The following is a 25,562-nucleotide window of genomic DNA, read 5'->3' as shown; positions in this document are numbered from 1 at the left end:
AAGCGATGTGGCTGGTTGAGAAAAAGTGGCTCGTGCGTGCTGAATCATTGCTGTCGGCGGCAGAAAAATTATAAGCTTGTTCGACCTGCGATGTCGACAATTTGCATCTGTGCACCCTACGACTGATCCTTGAAATCATCAGCACTGCTGTCGCAAGGGTTGTTGGAAGCTCTTTCGATATTCGAAGAACACTGAAAGCCCACGATGAACGGATACGGCGGCCACCAGGCGCCTCCAGCGACGCCATGGGCCGAGCATCGCACCCCAGACGGACGGGTCTATTACTACAACAGCGCGACACAGGTTACCCAATGGACGAAACCGGAGGAGATTATGACGCCAGTAGAGGTTAGTTCTTGACAACCACTCCCGGCCGGGAGCCTTGAGTGCCAGCCCTTAACTAACCACTGAGCGCAGCGTGCGCTGTCGTCGCAGCCATGGAAGGAGTACACGGCCGAAGGCGGACGCAAGTATTGGTATCACACCGAGACGAAGCAGAGCTCTTGGGAAATGCCTGATGCTTACAAGGCTGCCCTCGGCCACACCGGTGCGCCCGCTGCGCCGCAGCTTAGCCAAGGCAACACGCAGCTTGGCTACGACTCCCACCGCGACGGCCGTGATCCACGCGACTATCGCGACCACCGAGACCATCGCGACCACCGCGACCACCGCGACCACCGTGACCACCGTGACCATCGGGATCGAGACCGGCGCGACCGAGGAGACAGGGACTACCGCGACCGCGACCGCGATTCGTATGCGGATGCGCGACACCTCGCCGCCCCTATTGACCCTAAAATCAAGGCGTTCGTGCCAGCGAATGACGACCCCGACTACGCTACACCGGAAGAGGCAGAAGCTGCTTTTTCAAAGCTGCTCCGACGCAGCGGCGTGCAGCCAGATTGGAGCTGGGAGCAGGCGATTCGCGCTTCCGCCAAGGACGCCCAGTTCCGCGCCATCAGAGACCCTAAAGATCGTCGCGCTGCCTTTGAAAAGTATTGTCAAGATGTCATCGCGCAGGACAAGGAGCGCGCCGAAGAGAGAATGGCCAAATTACGAACGGATTTCGAGACTATGCTTAAACGGCATCCTGAGATTAGGCACTACACCCGGTGGAAGACCGCGCGAGCTATCATCGAGGGCGAAACTACCTTCCGAGCCACGAGCAAGGAGAATGAGCGGAGACACCTTTTCGAAGAATATATGCAGGGGCTCAGAAAAGCACACAAAGAGCAACAGGCGAATCTTCGGAAGAGTGCTATGGACGGACTCCTGGATCTGCTGCCACAGCTCAACCTCGAACCGTACTCCTCCTGGTCCGAAGCTCAGAAGACCCTCACGTCTACATCCACTTTTCAAAACGAAGAGAAGTATAAATCTCTGACACAATTTGACGTATTAACAGCGTTCCAAAATCACATGAAGGCGCTGGAACGCGCTTTCAACGATGCTAAGCAGGAGGAAAAGAATATGGCGTTTCGCGAGGAGCGTAAGGCTCGGGAGGCTTTTAAGCCCTTGCTTACCGAACTTCGAAATGGTGGAAAAATCACAGCGAAAACCACATGGTCGCAGATTGTTCCACTCATTGAAAAAGACGAGCGCTACATTGCCATGGCCAGCCACGAGGGGTCCACCGCCCAGGAGCTCTTCTGGGACGTCTTGGAGGAAGAGGAGCGCAACTTGCGTGGCCCCAGAAACCATGTCCTGGATGTTCTCGAAGTGAGTTATCATGGCCATCAAAACCGAGGTCTACTGCTAATCCCGTCAAGGACAAACGTGTGGAAATCACACCCACCAGCGATGTAGAGGAGTTCATGTCTATTATGAGGGATGATCGACGCACTGCTAACATTGATCCTGATACTCTTAAACTCCTCTTTGACCGAGTAAGCTCTGCCCTTCACTGCGGCTTAATCCAATGAGGTACTGACCAGATGCTAGCTGCGCGAAAAGCGAACCTCGAAACGCGATGAGGATAGGCAGTCTGATCGCCACCAGCGCCGCACAATGGATGATCTCCGCGTCCACCTGAAGCGCATGGATCCTCCTGTCACTATCGCTGACACTTTTGATAAGGTACGACCACGCATACTGAAGGTTGCAGAATTCCAGTCACTCCCGGAAGATGCTCTCCACAGCGTCTTTGACAGACATATGCGCCGGCTTCGTGAGAAGGAAGAGGACATGGAGCGAGGCGCGCGAAGGTCCAGCGAGCGAGACGTATCACGCCGTGACGGCGACCGCACGCGCGACCGCACGCACCGCTCCGGTGGCGGCCGACGACGCAGCCGAAGCCCTGAGCTGGACCCATACGAGGCGGACAGACGCAAGGCGATTGCCGAGCGCGAGCGCAACCATCGTAAGTCCACCATGGCCGAGAACCTTTTGGGAAGTGAGCGGAGTCGACCGTCGCCACCGCCGTCGTCACGCCGCGATCGCGACTCGCGCGACTATGATCGCCCCAGCCGCTCGCGGCGTGACGACGACCACGCCTATGACCGCGAGGGTCGGCGCGATAGGGAGGAGGACCGGGAGCGGTACCGCCGTCGTGGCGCGGATCGAGGTTCGCATGACGAGCTCCCCTACGGTGATGAACGTCCGGCCGGCTCGCGCCGCCGCCGTCAAGACGAGGAAGATGACTACTCCAGGAGAGATTCAAGAGATTCAAAGGTAAGCTGCGCCCACGCCCTATCCATAGCCCCCCCTTCAAAGGGACAAAAACAAGGAGAACAAAAATATAACACCTGGTTACTAACAAACATATACAGCGAGTGAGGAGAGATCGCTCACGCGCACGAACGCCCCCACGCGATGAGCAGCCTCGCGGCAAGACTCCCCCCCCTCGCGCAGCCGCTGCCGCACCGGAAGCTGCGGCTAAAGATAAGGACGCCGAAATGCTGAGCGGCAGCGAAGAGGGCGAGATCGAGGAGTAGCGGAAGGATCGGGGAAAGATATACACATACCAAAATAACGCCGAACCAAAATCAAAGGTAAACCCAGCTGTCGCCTGTTTTCTTCTTCCGTCTCGAACAACTTACGAATACGCGGCGGCGGACGGGGGAGCTGCGTTCTCTGAACATACCTATTGTGGAAAAAGACCGCCGTTATTCAGACACTTTTACTGTCGTCTTTCTCCTCACAGCCATCGTATCGGAGCCGCGCTATATCAATCAATCGTAGATGCATAGGGAGGGCCCTTAGTAGTACATGTAATTAAAAAAAAGAAGTTAATGCGGAGAGTACTACAGATTTTGCTTTTGCACTATACGAATCGGCGTATGGGTGAGATGTGTTGAATGCCTTCAATATTGAATAGACTTCGTCTTGAATGACTATTTAGAAATAAAACTTTGTTCATTAAAATGAACCCGTGTACCCGCGAGGATGGGACACGAGCACCTTTTTTTCTCTGCAAGTAGTCCTCCTGTCTTAATCCATTGTCCCTCAATCTGCCACGTATGAGACTGGCTACGAACAACAGTGCTCATAGTATCACTTGTCATGGCAGGACCAGACAACAGGGGAGAGGCTGCTTGCCGCCGGTGTTAGTCATCCGGCTCGTCTTCCTCGCTGGCGCCGCTTTCTGGCGCAGCCAGATCTTGGCGCTCCCGATTGGCGTGGGCTCCTAAGTTGCAACGTGCTTCACTGCCACCACTACCGTGCATCTGCTCATTGGGCGACTGCTGGTAGTGGGGAGGAACTTGATCCTTGTGGGTGCCCTTTTCAAGCAGTGACCTTGTCATCGCTGTCATCCAGGAAAAAGTAGTTGCCGTTCAACTTTTGCTCTTGATCCAGCTGAGAGTCAAGCTTGTTAATGCGAGGGCGGTAGTTGGTGGGATCACGGCGGAAGGTGACGTCGAGGTTCTTGAGGAAAGTGTTGCAGCCGGTGAGGAGAGACTCGGGTGTATTGGCGTGGGAGTCAATACCGGGTTTGCCGTCAAAGACGATGACGCGGTCAGCAAGGTAGGTAGCCATGATGAAATCGTGCTCGACGACAAAGGCTGTCTTCTTGTTGTGCATGATGAAACGCTTGATGACACGCGAGGCAATGATACGCTGCTCAGAGTCAAGGTAGGCAGAGGGCTCATCGATCAGATAGATGTCAGCTGGAAGGCCAAGTGACAGAACAATGGCAACACGCTGCAATTCACCACCAGACAAGTTCTTGACTTCTTGGTCAATGAAGTCGTCGAGCTTGAGAGGCTTGACGACATCCGTCTGGAACTGAGGAGACAAGAAAGCGGCCTTGATCTTCTTGAAGAAGAGCTGGCGGACAGTGCCGTCGAATTTGGGGGTGATGGTCTGTGGCTTCATGCTGATTCTCATGTCAGGAACGCCGGCCTTGGTATCAGGCTTAAGAGCACCAGCAAGTAGACGACAGAAGGTAGTCTTGCCAGTACCGTTCTCACCCATCATGACAATGATCTCAGAGTCGGTGAATTCACCAGAGTCGATACGGAGACGGAAGTTTCCAAGAGTCTTCTCCATCTTGGGGTACTTGAAGGCGCGAGAGCGGTCGAGGGCGTACTCATCTGCACCCTCGGCAATGCGGAAAGTGAGAGACTCGTCACGGAAACGCAAGTTCTCGGTAGGGATGTGACCATCGAGGAAGATGTTGATACCTTCACGGACAGACGAAGGCAGAGTAACCACGCCGTAAATGGCCGGTTTTCCGTAGAGAACGCAAATGAAGTCAGAGAGGTAGTCAAGGACGGACAAATCGTGCTCAACAACAATGATGTAGTCATCGTCACGCAGGAGTGAACGAATGATTCTGGCGGCCGACAGACGCTGCTTGACATCAAGATAGGAGGAAGGTTCGTCAAACATGTAGACATCGGCGTTCTGGACGCAGACGGTACCAATAGCAAAACGCTGAAGCTCACCACCAGATAGGAGGTTGATGTCACGGTCCATAATGTGGTTGAGTTCGAGAATATCGGCAACCTCCTTGGTGTTGTTGAGAGAGGCACGGCTTTCAATCAGGTGGCGTACGCTCTTCTCAGGGCCGCGCACAGCCTTGGGAATCTGATCCACATATTGCGGCTTAACAACAGCTTTCAGGTCATCCTCCAAAAGCTTGGTAAAGTAGTCTAAGGAATATACAGTTAGAGACCGTGGCAGAAACAACGAAGATAAAAGTATATGAACATACTCTGAAGCTCAGAGCCACGGAAGTGCTTGATGACGTCTTCCCAGTCGGGGGGGTTGTCGAATCGGCCGAGGTTGGGCTTGAGCTTGCCAGAAAGAATCTTCAGCGCAGTGCTCTTTCCGATACCGTTGGTTCCAACAAGACCAAGAACCTGATTAGGGCGAGGCATGGGCAGGCGGTGAAGCTTGAAGCTGTTGGGGCCATAACGGTGGGTAACCTGGCTCTCGAGGTTGGTCGGCAGGTTGATGATGGTAATGGCATCGAAGGGGCACTTCTTGGGACAGATACCGCAACCGATACACAGCGATTCAGAAATGAAGGCGAGACGAGAATCAGGAGCAACTTCGATGCAGAGCTTGCCACTGCGAACGACCGGGCACGACTTTTTGCACTCCTGTCTGCACTTTCGGGGCCGACACTAGAGACAGTCAGTACGGCGGGGTAGTCGACGATTGGCCCGGCAAGGGGAGGCGTACTTTGTCACTGTTGACAATGGCAATACTGAAAAAAGAAGACCGGAGTTAGCGAATGGGATCACTGTAATAGTTGGCACGTATTGCCACAGGCCACAGAGAGCATCGCGGCTTACCGAGTGAGTTTGTCGACCATGGTGGATGGTGGGGTAGAGAAGTTTTTGACACCGAGTTTTGTTTTTTTGATTCTCAGAATGCGGAACGAGCTGAACAGACTTGGTATGGCAGAACAGAAAGAAGAAAGAGAGAAAATCTCATGCGCAGAAAAATGACGGAAGCACACTTTATGCGCAAGGGCAAGTGGAAGAGTATTTCGAGGATTGGGGGTAGGAGGTGTAGGAGGTGTAGGAGGAGGAATAGGTGAGATAAAACGGTGGCCACGAGTAGTGGGATGGTCATCAATTTTTCGCGACTCGTGAATCGTCACTTTGGCGGGGCAGGGCAGCAGCAGCTCTGTAGAGGGTGACGAGGGAAGTGTTAAGGAATGTGGCACTGGCTAAGTCTATCTTTGGCTGCTGCGGCGTGGTAAGATACTTTAGTTCTATGGCGGTACCTACCGAAGATACATACATACCTAAATTTCCCAGGTCGCAGCTTTGCACCCATCTGGATCTTCCCGAGATGCTGGCCCAATAAAGCATCCAGCAAGGCGTGGGAATTGGGAATTTGGAATTTGGGTAGAGGATACATCACCAGAGTAATGACTGTGTGCTTATGTGCCTAGGCAATCTGAGTCTCGAATTTTCCTAAGTTTTCACTTCTCTAGAATAGCCTACTACCACCATGACCTTATACTTGGGATGGGTGGTACCCTTGAACTTAGCGTAGCTGTGACTACCTAGAAAGTTGAGTGGCGTTCGACCAATAATGAAAATAGGCGTAAGTAGATATTGCAGTGACTTGTCATGTACTTTGGTTCAAATTCTTACGATTATTGACCCATCATGGTCGTACAGTGGCTGTGCGACATTGCGGTGTCGTACCTACCTATACACATGGGCGCGGTGCTTGCTCTAGTAGTGTGAAGCTCTCGAGATGCAACTATGGCGGCTGTCGAGACAGGACAACAACGGCAAGAGGGGGAAAAGAAAAAATTCGTGGTTATAATTCCCAGTTACGTAAATTTATCTTTTACTTAGATAAAGTTTGTAATTGTGGAAAAGTAGCCTCAGTTCAGTGTAAAAGTAACAGAGACGGAGGTTGCAGAACATCAGCACGTGATCCCTGGTGATGGACATCACGGATTTGGATCCCATGGGTACCTGCACCTCAGACCGTGGTTATCCGTGGCTAGGTATCTATTAGAGCGTATATTGCAAGGAATAAATCGGACTTTCAAAACTTTGGATCTCATGTACTGGATGAGTCCTTAATTTCCCTCTTCAGTATTCTTTTTTCATTTTTCCATCGTATTTGAAAAGGGAAAAAAACACACATTGGCTCTCAAGGTAATACTTGTTCAACACACCTACTGGCCCATTGTCGCAGCGCTGGATGCTTTGTAGCGCCCCCTGTAACACTCCTTCCGCCTCAAGGCTTGCCGAACCTAAAATGGACTGGCCCCAACCCAGCCGTGCCTTTCGGTTCTCCGCCCGTCCCTCCATTTTCTTTCCACTACTAATAAACTACCCTTCTCTGCCTACCTGTGCTTTTTTCGATAATATTTCCGTCGTCTCCAACCACACGCTCTCTCGCGCCTTGTCGATTCCCCCCACGATCCCCCCCCGTTAGCTTTGTCCCATCTTGCTCTTTACTTCATCTGACGTTCCAAACATAGTCTGTCTTTTATTTATGAATGGTAGGTCTTGTGTGCATTGTCTGTGCTCTCGTCTTCCTGTGTCCAGCACTTCCCGCACCAGGTCTCGCCGATGCCCGGCTCCGACGCCTCATGGCGCTCCAGTCACTACCCCAGGCGGTAAATTCCATATATCCACGTCAATTCTCGATGAGAATCGCTAGAATTTGATGCCCTCATGATGCCTACGCTCTTGCACTACCTCCAGCGCCTCCCCTGGCATTCTGCCTGGTCTTGGTCCCCCAGTCTCTATCCATCGCCAAAATCTGCGATACCATGCGATACCGGCAATATTTCATCTCGATGCTACTTTTGCTTTGTATCCAGATTGTTGGGACCGATATTTCCTGCCACGATTTACTGCTATCGCCTCTGGGCTGCCATGCACGAGGGATATTCTGCTGACACTATTCTGGAAACAGGTCGCATCGACACTCGGCGGAATCACAAATCATGTCTAGCCCTACCTTGGGCAGTCCTATAAATGGACATGTAATGGAAGACGATAGAAACGACTCCCATGGCCTCGTCAAGCGCTCCCGAAGCAGCAGCGAGGCCTCGAACCGCTCCCTAACCCCGTCTCGACCGCCCTCGCCCATAGAATCCGTCATCGTCGCCAGTACTGGGGTAGACAACATCTCTGATGATGATCGCATGTTGGAAAGCGAAGAATCTAGTGCTGACGACGCGTCTAACGATGGCGACTTCGAGATGCAAATTGATAATCCCTCCCCTCAAGATCAAGACGACGAGGTGCCCGGCCACATCAGCTCCAGCGACTCAAATCATGTCTCCAAGCGAAAAGCATCATTCGACGAAGAGGAGTATATCAGAGCCAACCCAGAGCTCTATGGCCTACGCCGTAGTGTATGACATCTCCATCACCCGAAGAATTTTCAATTTGTCCATTGGCGCTAATCTTCTATTGTAGCGACGGCCCCAACCCCAAGTAAAAGTGGTATGTCGCCTCTGCATGTCGAAGCCTGTCATTTTACTCACAGTTGTCGCGTAGGCTGAATCTGAATCGGAATCTGATGCTGAGCCCATCAACCGTCGTCAAGCGAAGAGACGACGCGTTGGTAACTCTCGTACTTGTATGTCGTCTCTGGTTGTCTTCCTGGTCATTACCAACCGACTAACACGACCGATAGCCTCTAAAAGAGCAACGCCAGCTCTACAATTGTCTACCAACGATTCCGAATCCGACTCAGACACATACGGCGGTGCACGAGCAAAAAGCCAGATCAAGCGCGCGCGACAACGGCTCGAAGCCCAACCTGCGCTGGCTCTCACAGAAAAGCGTTGGTCCAATCGACGAGCGGCGCAACAAGTCCAGCAAGGGGCTTACGAAGAGAGCGAAGCAGACGAAGAAGAAGATGACACGGAAGTTGGACAGGGGGTTTTCGTCACCGACTATGTTGACGATTCCCCCTATGTCGAAAAAGTTGTCAGGCACCGGCCCAAAGATGGCGTCAGCATTGCGTACGACTCTGACCGCCATGACTACCAATACTTTATCAAATGGCAAGGAAAGTCGAACTTGCACGACACTTGGGAAACCATTAATTCTCTTCATAACGTGCGTGGCTTCCGCAAAGTCGAAAACTACTTCCGAAAGGTGGTCGAACGCGAGCTCGACATTACCTTTGGCGAGGATGTAGCCCCCGAGCTTAAAGAGCAATACTTTCTTGATCGTGAGCGTGACGAAGAGGCTTTCGAAGACTTCACAAAGGTCGAAAGAGTCGTCGCCGTCCGGGATGGCGAAGATGACACTGAGTACTTCGTTAAATGGAAAGGGCTCACCTACGAGGAATGCACCTGGGAAACAGTCGGCGACATTAGCCCAGAGTTCCAAGACAAGATTGACCAGTATCTTGACCGTGCATCAAGATCTTGGTTGTCTGATCGCAAGGAAACCAACCGGGATACCCGCTCCATGATGAAAAAGCTGGATGAGCAACCTAGCTATATCCAAAACGGCGAGTTGCGCTCCTTCCAGCTTCGTGGGCTCAACTTCCTTTGCCTTAACTGGTGCCGAGGCAACAACGTTATCCTTGCTGATGAGATGGGCCTCGGAAAGACGGTCCAAACTGTCTCGTTTCTCAGCTGGCTGCGCAACTGCCGCAATCAGGAAGGACCCTCGTTGGTTGTTGCTCCGCTCAGTGTCATTCCAGCTTGGTGCGACACGTTTAACCATTGGTCACCGGACCTGAACTATGTCGTGTATCTCGGCCCCGAAGATGCTCGCAACATCATTCGCGAAAACGAGTTGCTTGTTGATGGTAATCCCAAGAAACCCAAGTTCAACGTTCTTCTTACGTCATACGAGTTCATTCTTCAGGACTGGCAGTTTCTCCAATCCATCAAATTTCAGGTGCTTGCAGTTGATGAAGCTCATCGTCTCAAGAACCGCGAGTCGCAACTCTACATGCGTTTGGTTGGGTTCGGCATCCCCTGCAAGGTGCTCATTACCGGCACACCTATCCAAAACAATCTCTCCGAGCTTGCTGCCCTCATGGACTTCCTGAACCCAGGCAAAGTGGACATTGACGAGGATCTCGATACGCTCTCTGCAGTTGATGCTCAAGAGAAGCTTCAACAGCTACACTCTTCCATTGCGCCTTATATTCTGCGTCGGACGAAGGAGACAGTTGAATCTGATCTGCCGCCAAAGACGGAAAAGATCATCCGTGTTGAGCTTTCCGATCTGCAGCTGGATTATTACAAGAACATCCTGACCAGAAACTATACTGCGCTGTCCGATGCGAGCAATGGCCACCGAAACTCGCTGCTCAACATCATGATGGAGCTCAAGAAGATCAGCAACCACCCTTACATGTTTCCAGGCGCAGAGGAACGAGTTTTGGCTGGTAGTGTCCGTCGTGAAGATCAACTCAAAGGTCTTATTACAAGCAGCGGAAAGATGATGCTCTTGGATCAGTTGCTGTCCAAATTAAAAAGAGACGGTCATCGTGTTCTCATCTTCAGCCAGATGGTGAGAATGCTCGATATCCTTGGTGACTACATGTCTCTCCGTGGCTACAAGTTCCAGAGATTGGACGGAACGATCCAGGCAGGGCCCAGAAGAATGGCGATCAACCACTTCAACGCTGACGATAGCGAGGATTTCTGTTTTCTGCTATCCACTCGTGCAGGTGGCTTGGGCATTAATTTGATGACGGCAGACACTGTCATCATTTTCGATTCCGACTGGAACCCCCAGGCCGACTTGCAGGCTATGGCCCGAGCACACCGAATTGGCCAGAAGCGCCCCGTCAATATCTATCGCCTTGTCTCCAAAGAAACCGTCGAGGAAGAAGTTCTGGAACGTGCGCGAAACAAGCTGCTGCTGGAGTATCTTACCATCCAGGCTGGTGTTACTGATGATGGAAAGGCTGCATTTAAGGAGGAGCTTAACAAAAAGGGCATCAAGGTGGATGGGCCATCTTCGAATGAAGATATCCAAATGGTTCTCAAGATGCGCTCTTCCAAAATGTTTGAGCAGAGTGGCAACCAAGAGCGCCTCGAGCAGCTTGATATCGACTCTATTCTTGAGAATGCAGAAGTTACCAAGACCAAGGTCGATGACAAGATCAACCTCAGCAGCGGAGGCATCGATTGGGATAACTTCATGCAAATTACCGACGTCAAGGTGGATGACATTAACCTTGACTGGGATCAGATCATTCCCGCCGACAAGCTGGCAGAGATCAAGGCGGATGAAGAGAAACGCCAGCACGATGATTACCTGGCTAAAGTTGCCGCTGAGAGTGCACCGCGACGTGCTGCTGTCAAGAGCCGAAATCGGGAGACTGAACGAGCCGATCGCCTCAAGAAGCGACAGCGGGAACAACAGCAAGAAGAGGAAGAAGAGCGTGCTCTGCGAGCTGATCCTAAACGCCCTCTTAATGACAAGGAACAACGCAACCTCATCAAGGCCTTCTACCGGTTTGGATCCATGGATGACCGCGAAGAAGACATCATCCGCGAAGCAAAGCTTGTCGAACGCGATGGCAACTATGTCAAGTCTGTCCTAGACGACTTCATCAAAGCCGCACAGACAGCCGTGGATGATAATCTCAACAGGATGGCTGAGGAAGAGAAGAAGATGGGCAAAAGTTTGACGAAGAAGGACAAAAAGGCTGTTCTCTTCGATTTTGGTGGTCTGAAGAAGGTCAATGCCGAGACGGCCATCGAACGACCCAAACAACTACGGCTTCTTCGGGAGGCCATCCGAGACCAGGCTGATTGGAGAACGCTCCGCCTCCCTGACGCAACCAAGGGCGCCAACTACAGCTGCTCGTGGGGCGCTAAAGAGGATGCCATGCTTCTTGTTGGTATTGACAGGCACGGATATGGAGCATGGGTACAGATACGTGACGATCCAGACCTGGAGCTCTCTGAGAAGCTGTTCCTCGAGGAGCACCGTGTTGGCAAGAAGGAGGAGCGTTCCAAGGCCAACGACAAGCTCAAGGCGCCCGGTGCAGTGCATCTCGTGCGACGCTCTGAGTATCTGCTGTCCGTTCTTCTTGCAAGACAGTCTAATGATCGTTCTGGGCCAAGAACGGCCGAGGGTCACCGTTCCAAGAGGCAGCCACTGTCCAATGGGCATCGTAATAGCGCTGCTGCATCCCCAAGTGGCCAAGGCGCGAAACGGCCACGGGAAAAGGAGCGGGACCAAGAACGTGGGACTCCTCGACCCGAAGTCAAACGCAAGCACGGCTCCCATGATGATACGCGCATCGCCAAGTACCATCAAGCTGAAGAAGGTCGCCGCAACAGCAGACCCGATGATAGAGTTGATAGGCACGATAAAGCTCGTCGTCGGGATGATGAGGACCGGGCTCGACGCCATGAGAAACCTCGTCACAGGGATGATTATCGCAGAGAGGAATACCGCCGCGATGATTATAGGCGTGACGATAGACGCGATGACCGCCGTGACGATTATCGGCGGGATGACCGCCGTGATGATTATCGGCGGGATGATAGACGCGATGACAGACGCGATGATAGACGTGGCGACCGACGGGATGACCGACGTGAGGACAGGCGCGAGGACAGACGTGATGACAATCGACGTGATGATCGTCACGGGGACCGCGAGAGAAGCAACCATCATGAGCATCGCCCTCTGGATGAACGGAGAGAGAAGGCATTCCGGCGCTTGGACGAGTTACGCAGAATTGGTGATAACGCGGACCGGCGCCAGCAAGACAACGATGCCATGATTTGGTACCTGCTCAAGCCTGTTCGAGAGAACTTCGAACGCATCCTGTCAGCCACAAAGCACAACGTCAAGTCAAGAAAAGAGCGCGCGGCAATTTTCTCGGTGGAGCTGGTGGTGATTGGAACCTTCCTCGACGAGAAGCTTCCAGCTACGGTGGCAGATACCGGCCTGAAAGATAATTTCTGGTAAGTTGGTGTTGGAGCGATGGCTTGGATGCTGATGATGTTGACGATGTTGATGCTGACGTTTTACTAGGGAATTCCTTGCCGCTCTCTGGCCGGTCGATGATACGAACAAGAGCGTGACAGGCAAACGACTGTGCAACATGTATAAAACGTTGCACGCTCGCGACCGGGAAGGCGGCTCAGCCAGGCCGAGCACAAATGGTGCGTAGTTTGCCCAGTGCGCAAGGCACCAGAGCATTGCATCTTGAAGAAGACGGCGGAGTCAAGATCTGTATTGGATGGTGGTGGATGATTTCATAGCCTTTTGCAGTGTTTTCCGCATTTTCCCCGGCGTTTGGCATATCTTGGACTTTTGGGCTCTTCATATCTTTTTCTTTTTAGGCGAGGGCAAGCTACTATACAACATACCCAGAGATGCAAGGACGACTCACGAAGGACAGGCGGAGGAGAAGGAGTTTTTCGGGGGTCGCTGTCTGATTAGAACATTTGGAGGATATTTTGCGAGACTTGATGTTTTATCGTTAACATTGTTGGCCTTTTTGTGTCGATTGGCGGCTGCCCTGTCCCCATTGCGAGGGAGGAATGCCCCGTGTATTTTAATCATGACGGCTGAAGTTTTAGAACCGCTTGTGGGAGGACGAAAGCGATGTGCTAATGAGAATACATACATGTTGATTTGACCATGTACGCGGCTCCGTTGTGACGCAAGTAGGTGTGTTAAATGAGCTGATGACGTTTATTGTGTAATTTTGCATGTCCGCAGCAGCACAAGTACAGTGAGTGTTGTTCTGTAATGTAGTCTGTCCGACCTTGTGGTGGATGGAGGTATGGCTGTCGCTGCCAATAATGTCTTGATGACACCGACCCATCCCAACCTCTCCATCCATCATCCATCCATCCATTCATCCATCCATCATCCATCCACCACAAACAACGGCCACTACGAACCGCTGACCTCCTACAACTTGACCATTACATCACGACCGCCGTCATTTGAGGCACCCAATCACTCACCCACCCCCCCACGATGGCGGCGACCTTTGAACGCGAGCGAGCCGTCGCCGAGGCCGCCGTCCTGCGCGCCGCCATCCTCACCAAACGGGTGCAGTCCTCCCGCGTCCACGCCGTCTCCAAGGCCGACGCCACCCCCGTCACCGTCGCCGACTTCGCCGCCCAGGCGCTCCTCATCAGCGCCCTGCACGCCGCCTTCCCCGACGACCGCTTCCTCGGCGAGGAGGACTCGTCCGCGCTGCGCCGCGACCCCGCCCTGCGCGACGCCGTCTACGCCCTCGTCAGCTCCTCCGCCGACGGCCCGGCCTCGGTCGACGACATGCTCGACTTGATCGACCTGGGTGGTGCCGGCGCCGGCGGGCCGGCGGGTCGGTTTTGGGCGATGGACCCGATTGACGGCACGGCCACGTTCCTCAAGGGCCAGCAGTACGCGGTCGCGCTGGCGCTGGTTGAGCACGGCCGCGAGGTCGTCGGCGTCGTGGCCTATCCGAGCCTCGACCCCGACGCCGGCGGCGGCGTCGGCATTCGCGACCGCGTCGTCGACGCCCCGGACGGCATGGGCGTGCTCCTGACCGCCGTCAAGGGCCGGGGCGCCACCGTCCGGCGCTTCCCTTCCCTCGCGGCCGCCTCCCTGGCCTCGTCGCCCGCCTCGCCGCTGCCGCCGCTCCCACCACCCCCGCCGGCCGCGGACCTGCGCTTCGTCGACTGCCAGCGCTCGAGCTCCACGGACCACGGCCCCGTGCGCGCGCTCGCGGCACGCCTGGGGGCCAAGTACCCCGGCCTGGACATTTGGGCGAGCCACGTGCGCTACGCGGCGCTGGTGCTGGGCGCCGCGGACGCCTGGGTCCGCGTCCCCCGGCGGGGCGACGCGGTGTTTTGCACATGGGATAATGCGGGCGCGCAGCTGCTGTTCACGGAGCGCGGCGGATGCGTGACGGACTTGGACGGCCGGGAGATCGACTTTGGCGCGGGCCGCGCGCTGAGCGCGAACCGAGGCATGGTGGCGGCGCGCGCGGACGTGCACGCTGAGCTGCTCGCGGCCGTTACTGATGTCCTCGCCGCGGAGGACGACAAAGAGGCGGCAAGGTAAGCGGGAAACAATGGCTCGGGGTGAGCGTTGGGGATTATGCAGCAGTGGTGGTGGTCTGGGTGAGGACCAACAATTACTTCTGCACCTGTCTAGCTTCTAGTCGCTGTCAAAGGAACCCAAGCAGTGAACCGATAATGATTTATGAATCTATAGATATAACACGCCTAATCTTACATGAGACTGCTGCGGCCTCCAACTTCCGTGCTTCCCTGTCCATCCTTCATCTTGCCGCTGCGGCCGGCCACGAACTCGTGGTATATGCGCTCCAGGCGGTTCCTCTCCTCCTTGCTGATGCTCGCCCGTGTGTTGTCGAGCGCCTTGATGAGGTGCTCCCAGCCAATGACGACCTCCTTCTGCTCCGCTGGCGGTTTGCCGCCGTCGCCGGCCGCCGCATTGGCGTCTCCCACCGAGCCCTTGTGGACCTGCTTCTCCCTGCGGCGCGCAAGCTTGATCTGCTCTAGCTTGGACATGATGGCCGCGTGCTCTACGCGGGCGGCTGCTTTGCTCTGGGGCGCGCCGGGCGTCCCCGGCTCATCGCCGTACGGGAACTGCACGAAACTCGGGGCCGACCCGCGCTGGGCCCCATTCTGGCCGCTCTTCCCACGGACGGCGGTTGACGAGCCGCCGACGTCGAGGACATCGTGGATGGCTTCGAGCTGCGAGTTGGACACGAGCGCCTGGAGATCGGCGCCGGAAAAGCCGTCTGTGCGTCGTGCAATCTCCTCCCACGCGTCGTCCGAGTCGATGAGCTCCTCGGAGAGCCGCACCTTTTGGAATATCGCCTTGAGAATGTCGAGGCGATCCTGGGGTGACGGCATGTCGCACAGCAGAGATTTATCGAGACGACCGGGTCTGAGAAGTGCAGGGTCGATGAGGTCAGGGCGAGACGTCGCAGCGAGGACGTACACCCCGGATAAGCCCTCAGCGCCATCCATTTGCGTGAGCAGCTGGTTGACGACTCTGTCTGTTACACCTGTTGAATCATGACCGCGCTTAGGCGCAATAGAGTCGAATTCATCAAAGAAAAGAACGCAAGGCTTTGCCGCCTGGGCGCGATCAAACAGATCGCGCACACTCTTTTCCGAAGCACCGATGTATTTGTTCAAAATCTCCGGTCCCTTGACACTGATAAAATTCAGACCGCATTCGCCCGCGACGGCACTGGCAAGCAGGGTCTTGCCACATCCAGGAAACCCGTATAGAAGCAGACCAGACCGAAGTCTTAGGGGACACTGGGAAAAGATGGGCGCGTATTGCGTAGGGTATTGCAGCGTCTCCAGCAAAACCTTTCGGGTTTCCTGCAGACCGCCGATGTTTTTAAATGTAGTGGTAGAGCTCTGGAGCGAGACGTTCCGCAGGGAGGCGGGCGTGAAGCCCTTCAAAGCCTTGTCAAAGTCGACGCGGCTGAGACGAACAGGACCTCCAGAGGTATCGTTCGGAGACTCACTGAGGGCGCGAATAATGGCCTCGTTTCGAGCACGAGAGATGACCACTGTCAAATCTCCAGGCATGTAACCATCTGTCTGGCCGGCAATATCGAGGAAATCAAGATCTGAATCTAGGATGAACCCAGCATTGGGGGATTTTGAGACAACAGCAGCTGGCTTATCTGCCCCATGCAGCCAGTCTCCATTCTCCTCAATATTACTACCATCGGCAGTTGTCGGTCGGCTATTGCTGCTGAAGTCATCCCTGTCATCAGCTTCCACAGCATTTTGCTTGGCAATGCTTTCCATGACGCTTCTGCGAGCTTCCTTGGTTGGTGCCTTGAGTTCCACAATCTCACGCACAACGTGGCCGCTGACGATGACGTTGTTAAGAGAATCTTTGCCTTCGGCAGTAGCCAGAAGAACAATATTGCTATCGCGTGTACAGTACTGGCGTACAATCGATCGTATCGCTTCGCTGATTTGTCGACTTCGTCCGTTGTCATTGCCAACTTGAAGTTCTGTCTCGACCGGAGACAGCTTGTCAAGATCATCTAGAATTACGACACCCTTGCCCCCAAGCCGAGAACCCCAACTGGCAGACATGAACAGGCGCTCGAGCGTCTCCCGGATGGTTGATATTCTTGTCTCGTCTGTAACCAGCTTTCGGCAGGAAAAGTAGACTGTGTAAAACAGTGAGTCTTTGCGGAGCTTTCCCGCGATGTATTTCGCCACTGCAGTTTTGCCAGATCCCATCGATCCTGTTAACAAGACGGAAGATAGATGTGACAGGTGAGATTGCAGGCCTGAAAGAAGATTATCGATTCCGAGAAGTGCGCCGTCGTGTTTGGGTTCAAGTTCAAATTCGTCTGATTCAAGAATCCAGGATGGCCGCGGAACCGGAGGCTGGAATTCGACTTGCAATTTCCCATCTACCCCAGCTAACCAGTTCGTAGAATCTTTGCTCTGTTCCTGATCGGGACCGTATTCGAATCGGACGATGCCCCCTTCCCAGCCCTGTGGCGCGTCAAGTCCCTTATAGAGCCCAACAACGATGCCATCTGTGATGGGACCTTGCAGCAACCCTGGCCTTTCCTTGGAGCCAGCATAAATATGCCTGAAGCGTTTAGACGATTCCTCCTTTTCTGCTTTTGTTTCACTGCCAAATCGCAGACCTTCGGTAGACTTTGCGCCTGCGGCGAAGGGAAAGACCTTGATAAGCTGCACAGCGTTTCGTCCCAGCTGCTGCGGCGCAGCCTGGAGCTTGATTACACCGCCTACAATCCCAGCGCATCCGAGCGTGGCACAGAGCGGTGCCGAAAGTGCCGCAGCCTGTCCATTTGGAGGATCGTCCCAGGGCAGAAGCCGCGCAATGACCTTTGATGAGGCTAGTGTCTGAACCTGAGCTGCCTCTCCTTCAACCTGCGGTTTTTGCAGGCCAGCAGGGCGGATGATATCTACCAGGACGAAGTTGACGCCGCGGAATTCGTTTGTAAAGAGGCGGTCGCGATCGACCCAAACCACGAGGTCCTGGTTTGGGGAGGAGTCATCGAACCAATCTTGACAGTAGGACCTATCGATGGCGCGCAGGAACATGGTCGGCTTGGGCTCCTCTCTCGGGCCCTTCTTACGGACGGTGCTCGTGCCGCTTCGTCTCGATCGCGAAGTGCTAGCGACACTTCGATGGTCGCTGCTGCTTTGGGGTTGCTTGGCCCGGGTCTTGGGAGCTACAATGACTTCTGCATTGGGCGATAACTTCGCAAACGGCGCGCTAGAGGGAGGCGCTGGGTCCAGTGAGATGATTTTGATATTGGCTGTTGAGGTAGGAGAGAGGTGGAGCGTGAGGGGATGCGGAGGGATTGGCTTCTCGCCCGAGCCAGTGTAGGCCGGGTTGGGGAGCGCACGGATTTGAGACTGGAGATTAAGCTCTAGGAATGTGGCGTGAAGCTCAATGATCTCCCAGTCTTCAGGAGTCATGGGCTCGATATTGATGGTGTGCGCAATCGGAGGGTCGACGTGAACCGTGGCCATGACTTTCTGGCCGTCGCTGAGACCCAGTGTGTGCGCTAACGTCGCATCAATCTCGACAAGCTGGATATCCTGATCGCGCGACGAGATTCGTCCGCTGTCGCGGCTGACCGGGGCTGAAGTCCGTCGCTTGCTCGGCATGCCCGTCCAACCAACAAAGATGGAGCGTTCATGGGTACCGGAGGACGATTGCGCACCCGGTACTGGGGCGCGGAAGGTGAGCTCGACGACGACATTTTGAGCAGGCTGTAAAGTGAAAGTTAGCTGATGTCGCTGAAGCTAGATGGATTCGTGGAAAAGCTGAACGTACCGTGTTCACATTGACGAGCAGTGACACCAAGGTGGGGGGAAGGTTGACCAGGCAGTTCTTCAGATGAACAATTGAAAGCTCAGCGTTGACAGACTGCGCATTCTTTCTGGGGGCCATGTTGCAACGGGGGCAGCAGCTGTATGTCGCAGCATGCCAGAACTTGACTTGTCTGCGCAGAAACTATGCGAAGAGAATTGGATTGAAGAGCTGCCTTTGAAGGAAAGCCGAAGCCTCACCAGAGCTCAGAGCCCGAGTTCCGTCCACTGACCGAGGTAAGCGGCACGTGTAGTGGGTCAGTCTCTGTCGGGCAGCGGTCGACGGCCCCACAGAACACAGTGCCATAGGTGGCGCAGCAGCTTAATGGATTTTGTGGCGCACGAACGCGAAAGCGCGCTGCAACGCGTCTGGAACGCGCTGGCTCTTGCTACTGTCAATTCTCCCTGCAGGCGGCGGCCCCTCCCAGCCTCCATCGGTCTGTACCAGCCAACCAGGACAGTGGACGGATACCAAGGTTACCTATATCCCTGCACACCCTGTTGATTGATTTTGCATTCTCTCCGACACATCTCAGTCTTTCTGCAACCGCAGCGACGAAATCTCTTGTCGGGATTGCACGTCAAAATCGCCCATCATGGCGCTCCGCGATTTCAAGCCTCCCGTCAACTATGACACGCACCAAAGTGAGTACTGCGCTGCTTGGAGTTGCATGCGCCTGCTAACGGCTTTCGAGGCGCGTTTGAGGTCTTCCTCAAGGATTTCAAGACCTCGCCAGAGCACACCATTACCACCGCAATGGGAAACATCACCATTGACGAAGACGACTTGAGCGACGAGTACGACTTCATGGATGAGGACGATGAAACAGGCGAGCGCCGTCGTAATGACAAGGCGCAAAGTCGTGCCCCCCACCACAAATACAAGGACATGATACAGAAGCTGGCCGACCGTACGCGAGACGAAATTGTCGTTGAGCTTGATGATCTAGATGCGTGGGAAAGCAAGACTGGCGAGGGACTTAAGCTCGTCGACTGCATCGAGCTCAACACCAAGCATTACGTCGACATCATGTCCAGAGCTGTAGACAAGGTCATGCCTCCGCCAAGCGCGTCTGTCAGCTTCAAGAATGACGTCCTCGACGTCTTGATGGCGCGCCGTCAAGCCCGAAACCGCGAGTTTGAAGAGTCTGCCGAGCAAGACCCCACCCTCGAGGAGGACAAGTTCCCTGCCGAGCTTACTCGCCGATACACTCTCGTTTTCAAACCCCGTGTCAACTCACCCGACTTTGCCTCCAAGGCTCTCGCCGTGCGCCATGTGCGCGGCGAAAACTTGGGCCATCTCCTCACCGTCCGCGCCATCGCGACCCGCGTCTCCGATGTAAAGCCCATCATGCAGGTCAGCGCGTACACCTGCGACCGGTGTGGTTGCGAAATCTTTCAGCCAGTCACGGACAGGCAATATGGCCCTCTGCTGATGTGCCCTTCCAACGATTGCAAGAGCAACCAGTCCAAGAGACAGCTGAACCCTTCGTCGCGCGCTTCCAAGTTTCTTCCCTTCCAGGAGGTCAAGGTCCAGGAACTGGCCGAGCAAGTTCCTCTTGGTCAGGTGCCCCGATCTCTCACAGTGCACTGCTACGGCAGTCTTGTGCGCCGTGTGAATCCTGGCGACGTTGTGGATATTTCGGGCATCTTCCTCCCTACGCCCTACACCGGCTTCCAGGCTATGAAGGCTGGTCTTCTGACCGATACGTATCTTGAAGCTCACTACATCCGTCAACACAAGAAGGCTTACAGCGAGATGGTTGTTGACCCTGCATTGGTGCGGCGCATTGACCAGCACAGACAGAGTGGCCAAGTCTACGAACTGCTGGCCAAGTCCATTGCGCCTGAAATCTTTGGTCACCTTGACGTCAAGAAGGCGCTTCTTCTCCTGCTCATCGGTGGTGTTACCAAGGAGATGGGTGACGGTATGAAGATCAGGGGCGATGTTAACATCTGCATGATGGGTGACCCTGGTGTGGCCAAGTCTCAGCTCCTCAAGTACATCTCCAAGGTTGCCCCCCGTGGTGTCTACACCTCTGGACGTGGTAGCAGTGGCGTCGGCCTGACGGCCGCCGTAATGCGAGATCCCGTCACGGATGAGATGGTGCTGGAGGGCGGTGCTCTCGTTCTCGCCGACAACGGCATCTGCTGCATCGATGAGTTCGACAAGATGGACGAGAACGACCGCACTGCCATTCACGAAGTCATGGAACAGCAAACCATTTCCATCTCCAAGGCCGGAATCTCGACCACCCTCAACGCGCGCACCTCAATCCTCGCCGCAGCTAATCCCGTCTACGGCCGCTACAATCCTCGCATCTCTCCCCTCGACAACATCAATCTTCCCGCTGCGCTCCTGTCGCGTTTCGACATCATCTTCCTGCTGCTCGACGTGCCCAATCGCGAGTCGGATGCGCAGCTCGCCAAGCATGTGGCCTCCGTGCACATGGGCCGCCTCCACACCGACATGCCGACAGACGAGGTCGTCTTCACCCCGCATGAGGTCCGCTCCTACGTCGCCCGGGCCCGCACGTACCGGCCCGTCGTGCCCGAGTCCGTTACCGAGTACATGATCCGCACCTACGTCCGCATGCGCGACCAGCAGCAGCGCGCCGAGAACAAGGGCACGCAGCTGACGCATACCACCCCGCGCACGCTGCTCGGCGTCGTGCGCCTCGCCCAGGCCCTCGCCCGCCTCCGCTTCAGCAACGAGGTCACCCAGGACGACGTCGACGAGGCCCTCCGCCTCGTCGAGGCCTCCAAGGACAGCCTCAGCGTCGGCCAGGGCGGCTCCCGCCGCGGCCTCAACGCGAGCAGCAGGATCTACAACCTTGTCAAGGCGCTCGCCGACTCGGGCGCCTGCCGCGCGGACGACGCGGACGAGGACGAGGACGACGAGCTGGGCGTGGAGCTGAGCATGCGCAAGGTCAAGGAGCGCGTCATCGCAAAGGGTTTCACCGAGGACCACTGGATGAGCGCCCTGGAAGAGTACACAACTCTTGATGTAAGTTTCTCTCCGATGCATGTTTTTCTGTACCGCTTCTCTAACGCGACGTGTAGGTTTGGCAAACGACTGGTGGCGGCACGAGGCTGGTCTTCATCACTGCCACGGAGGACCAGGGCAACGATGATATGGATGATCAATAAGTGCAAGCAGGGGCGCATGGAAAGGTGTGGTATTTGTGCAATCTGTTGATGCGGAAATGCGGCGTTGGGAGTATCTATTGCATTCTATTTATAAGGTCTTCTGCGGGAAATGATGCTGTTGAACCTGCGTATTTTTCTGGGAATGAATGAGTAAGACGTTTGTGATCAATAAAATATGTCTTCATTTTAAGCTATAAGTACAGTTGCTCCAGGGAATCACTACATCCCGAGCTTGATTGAGTTGCCAACCAAGCATGCAATACCCAAGTATACAAGAACTACTAAGAAGGGGCTTCTGTCTCCATGTAAACAACTCCCAAGCGGCGTCCTATTGTACAACAAATCCCCTCGGTAGATTGCGACCCCCCGTCTCCATCCCATCGATGATGCTCAGGGAGGGAGGATAATGCTCCACTTCACATTTTCAGGTTCTGCAGCACGACGCGCTCCATCTCGCCGATGTTGCCGTGGCCGCCGAGCGCCCACTTCTGGGCAACCAGCTCCGTGCTGAGCACACCGCGGACGAGCCCGCTGGCGCCCCAATACTCCATCAGCGCGCGCGCCTCGTCATGGGAGACGCCCTCGAGGCGCATGACGTGGCAGTTCTTGAGCGCGTCGTAGACCCGGTCATCGTAGCCGCGGAGGTACGGGTCCGGGACCGGCACTTCGCGGCCGGCCTGGCCGGCCTCGAGCTGGCCGAGGACGAGCGCCTCGGAAGGGTGGCGCGCGGGCGTGTTGCTGGCCGAGTCGGCGGCGATGACGGCGCCGCCGTTGGGCATCGGGGTGGTGCCGGAGAGGGCGGCGAAGAAGTGCCCAATGAGGGTAAGGTCGTGGGCGTGGACCTTGTTGAAGGCCGGGTCGCGGTACTGCGTGTCTTTGTTGGCAAAGGTGAGGCCGTCCATGGCCATGAATACCGGCGGCCGCCCGGGCAACATCAGCTCGGACCACAAGGCGAGGAAACCTGGCCACGCGGCATCAGGCTCTCTGATGTTGACGATGAGGTCGGCGAGCGAGGAGCCCTCGGACAAGCCGGCTGTCAGCGAAGATTTTTGCTCAATCTTGACCTTCTCTAGCACTGCTTTGTTGGCTTTGAGAATGTTTTGCAGGAGGTTGAGAGTATACGTGGGCTGCGTGAATTGCATCGGCACCGTGTCCGGGACGGGTACGTAGTCTGTGTGGGCGATGACAAGATCCTGGGCTACTCAGAGGAAAAGCATGTTAGAGGACACTGTATCCAAAGAAAAAGAAATCGATTGGCGGTAGGGAGACGAGTTAATCATACCTTCAGGGATGTTGATGACCACCCAGTCGTTCTTCAGCGCGTGGCTCATCGCCTGGACAAGCGCCGTGCTCTTGCCGGAGGCCCGGCTGCCAGTGAGCACAATCCTGGCCGCCGTCTTGTCGGAAACGGCCTTGTCCATCCTGGCAACCATGTCCACCGTCTCCTTGCGCACCAGGACGTGCGGCTTCCGGAACAGACCCCAGCTCTGGCCGGGGCGGAAGGCACCGAGCGCGCGGAGCTGGTCCACTACCTGGTCGGGCAGCTCGACGACGGTGCCCGCGCTCCGCGCGTCGGCCAAGACACCTGAGCCGAGCACCTGCAGGCCCTCGACGGCCAGGGCGCTGTTGCTGCTCAGGGTGATGCGCTTGCGGAAGGCCTTGCGCTCGCCTGGGGCGGGCTTCCTAACGCTCTCCACGCCGAGGCGCTTCTTGTTGAACGTCTTCTTTGGGGACTTGACAATGTCCTGGCGGCTCTTGGGGCCCGAGGGCGCGGCGGCAAGGCTGGCCGTCGTCGAGAGCGGCGCGGCGGCGGATGAGGCCACCAGCAGAATCGGTTGGATGCGCGGCGCCCGCTGCAGCGCGGGCCTCAGCAACGCGACCTTGAGGCCGTTGGTGGCGGCGGCGGCGGATGCCATTGTGGCCGGCACGGGGTCCGGGAAGGGATAATAGATGTATCGATCGGAAGGTGGGACAAATGTTCACGACGGCGGCGATTAAGCCCAGAGGGCGGGCTGGCGGGTGGTAGGGAGGCTCGTAAATTGAAGTGATCAAAACTCGCTGGAAAAACCACTGACAACCCTCTCCCAGAAAATTGGACTTGAGCAACTAGTAACCAGAATCGTACCTACCTGTGACCCAGTAGGCTAGGGAGTCAGGTACTGGGGTACCTTCAACCACCCGGAACATCTGAGCGCCGTTGATCCGCCGCCAAACTGATAAGCACCTATCGCAAAAAAAAAAAGTTCGCAGGTATTCAAGACAAGCAGAACAGCTTGTGCACGTTTTTTTATCTCCAACGCAAATTGAACTCCGGCCCTTTCAAAGCACCATTGTCTCCCCTAAGCCGGCAAAAGAAAAACACAATTACTCCCACCCAACCCATCTACCCACCCAGAATCTTACACCATGTCGATCCCCGGCTCAAAACCGAAACTGCCCGTCGCCGTCGAGAAGCCGACCCCGTACACCTTCGACCTCGGCTACCTCCTCGCCGAGGACCCCAACACCATCACCCTCGACCGCGCCTCCCTCGAGCAGTCCCTCGCCGCCGTCGCCCGCGACGGCGCCCAATCCCTCGTCAACCAGCTCCTCACCACCTGCGCGCCGCGCTCCACCCGCGACGGCGTGCTGCTCACGCTGCCCGCGCCCTCCACGCGCCTCCCGCGCGAGAAGCCCGTGCCGCAGGTGCGCCCGCCCACGCGCTGGGAGCGCTTCGCCGCCAAGAAGGGCATCGCGCCCAAGACGCGCGAGCAGCGCCGCAACCTGACCTACGACGAGGCCACGGGCGAGTGGGTGAAGAAGTGGGGGTACAAGGGCCTGAACAAGAAGGGCGAGGACGGGTGGCTGGTGGAGGTGGACGCGGAGGCGGAGGCGAAGCGCAAGGAGGGCACGAGCGTGCGGGGGGACGGGCGGAGGGAGCGCAAGGAGAGGGTGCGCAGGAACGAGCGCAAGATGCGCAAGAACATGCGCGACGCCGACGAGAGCGCCAAGCTGAAGAAGTGAAGGCGGGAGTTCGCTCGCTGATGAATGGTGAAGAGAGCACGGCGGTGGCAGGGAAGGTGGAAAAGCATTATAGAGTGGGCAGAGGCTATCCAGAGCATCTGTCTATGACCACGGCGCGGGCGTTTAGGGTTCTGTTTTGTGGCTTTGGAGCATTGATTTTCGGATTTTAGGGACAGAGGTTTCGAGGATGCTACATCGTTGTATCCATGGGGTAGCTACAATATGGGCTCAACTTGATTCTTTTGATTTTAGGTATTGGCCATAATCACATCGTCGACTTCTGTCTCCAACGGGTCTTAACAACAAGTTATTCGCTTTAATAAAACGTGACATATCTCACTCTATTGTACATTTCAGGGAGACAACAGCTCCTTGGAGACTACGCCGAGTCAAGACTTCCTAAAGCAGCCTCCCGCCCTGAACAGGGGAACCAATATATAAAGGAACAGAAAAAAAGGGCAAATTCCCGCCTCCATCTTCACTTTCTATGCCAAACATTAATTATCAAACAAAAACGTAAAGCCACCCGTCTCTTTTGCTTTCTAGTGCGTCAGATATACAAAGCTTTGCGCTTGGCACGTGGCCTTAAGCAGCCAGCTCGATCAGAGCAGGCGTAGACTAGAAATAACGTAAAAAGCGAAGGAACAGGAAAGAAAAAGAAGAACAGCAGAAT

The 25,562-nt window shown here is 55.4% G+C and overlaps 8 protein-coding genes across 8 annotated transcripts; 5 read left to right on the top strand and 3 right to left on the bottom strand.

The window, feature by feature from the left end:
• Nucleotides 1-204: 204 nt before the first annotated feature.
• On the top strand, nucleotides 205-2,933 carry ISF_02830 (FF domain protein; the record flags this gene model as incomplete). The annotated part of the gene is made up of 5 exons (XM_018846436.1): nucleotides 205-348; nucleotides 418-1,719; nucleotides 1,770-1,886; nucleotides 1,942-2,670; nucleotides 2,769-2,933. The coding sequence occupies 5 exons, from the start codon at nucleotides 205-207 to the stop codon at nucleotides 2,931-2,933; spliced, it is 2,457 nt and encodes an 818-aa protein (XP_018706164.1).
• Nucleotides 2,934-3,723: 790 nt separating this feature from the next.
• On the bottom strand, nucleotides 3,724-5,761 carry ISF_02829 (ABC transporter, ABCE; the record flags this gene model as incomplete). The annotated part of the gene is made up of 4 exons (XM_018846435.1): nucleotides 3,724-5,093; nucleotides 5,156-5,570; nucleotides 5,629-5,653; nucleotides 5,742-5,761. 4 exons carry the CDS (start codon nucleotides 5,759-5,761, stop codon nucleotides 3,724-3,726), a joined length of 1,830 nt encoding a protein of 609 aa, XP_018706163.1.
• Nucleotides 5,762-7,873: 2,112 nt separating this feature from the next.
• Nucleotides 7,874-12,839, top strand: ISF_02828 (SNF2-related protein; the record flags this gene model as incomplete). The annotated part of the gene is made up of 4 exons (XM_018846434.1): nucleotides 7,874-8,287; nucleotides 8,352-8,378; nucleotides 8,433-8,514; nucleotides 8,572-12,839. 4 exons carry the CDS (start codon nucleotides 7,874-7,876, stop codon nucleotides 12,837-12,839), a joined length of 4,791 nt encoding a protein of 1,596 aa, XP_018706162.1.
• Nucleotides 12,840-13,862: 1,023 nt separating this feature from the next.
• ISF_02827 (Inositol monophosphatase) lies at nucleotides 13,863-14,936 on the top strand (the record flags this gene model as incomplete). Its single annotated transcript, XM_018846433.1, has 1 exon — nucleotides 13,863-14,936. The coding sequence occupies one exon, from the start codon at nucleotides 13,863-13,865 to the stop codon at nucleotides 14,934-14,936; it is 1,074 nt and encodes a 357-aa protein (XP_018706161.1).
• Nucleotides 14,937-15,032: 96 nt separating this feature from the next.
• On the bottom strand, nucleotides 15,033-18,818 carry ISF_02826 (ATPase, AAA-type, core; the record flags this gene model as incomplete). Its single annotated transcript, XM_018846432.1, has 3 exons — nucleotides 15,033-15,039; nucleotides 15,111-18,637; nucleotides 18,702-18,818. The coding sequence occupies 3 exons, from the start codon at nucleotides 18,816-18,818 to the stop codon at nucleotides 15,033-15,035; spliced, it is 3,651 nt and encodes a 1,216-aa protein (XP_018706160.1).
• A 514-nt stretch (nucleotides 18,819-19,332) lies between these two features.
• ISF_02825 (DNA replication licensing factor mcm7) lies at nucleotides 19,333-21,886 on the top strand (the record flags this gene model as incomplete). The annotated part of the gene is made up of 3 exons (XM_018846431.1): nucleotides 19,333-19,381; nucleotides 19,432-21,743; nucleotides 21,800-21,886. The coding sequence occupies 3 exons, from the start codon at nucleotides 19,333-19,335 to the stop codon at nucleotides 21,884-21,886; spliced, it is 2,448 nt and encodes an 815-aa protein (XP_018706159.1).
• A 416-nt stretch (nucleotides 21,887-22,302) lies between these two features.
• On the bottom strand, nucleotides 22,303-23,802 carry ISF_02824 (Ribosomal protein S23/S29, mitochondrial; the record flags this gene model as incomplete). Its single annotated transcript, XM_018846430.1, has 2 exons — nucleotides 22,303-23,084; nucleotides 23,169-23,802. The coding sequence occupies 2 exons, from the start codon at nucleotides 23,800-23,802 to the stop codon at nucleotides 22,303-22,305; spliced, it is 1,416 nt and encodes a 471-aa protein (XP_018706158.1).
• Nucleotides 23,803-24,292: 490 nt separating this feature from the next.
• ISF_02823 (ribosome biogenesis protein) lies at nucleotides 24,293-24,889 on the top strand (the record flags this gene model as incomplete). The annotated part of the gene is made up of 1 exon (XM_018846429.1): nucleotides 24,293-24,889. The coding sequence occupies one exon, from the start codon at nucleotides 24,293-24,295 to the stop codon at nucleotides 24,887-24,889; it is 597 nt and encodes a 198-aa protein (XP_018706157.1).
• Between the last annotated feature and the right edge of the window lie 673 nt (nucleotides 24,890-25,562).

This window comes from Cordyceps fumosorosea (assembly GCF_001636725.1).
Source record: "Cordyceps fumosorosea ARSEF 2679 chromosome Unknown scaffold_5, whole genome shotgun sequence".
Classification (NCBI taxonomy): domain Eukaryota; kingdom Fungi; phylum Ascomycota; class Sordariomycetes; order Hypocreales; family Cordycipitaceae; genus Cordyceps; species Cordyceps fumosorosea.
This window is presented reverse-complemented; position numbering and strand designations above follow the sequence as displayed.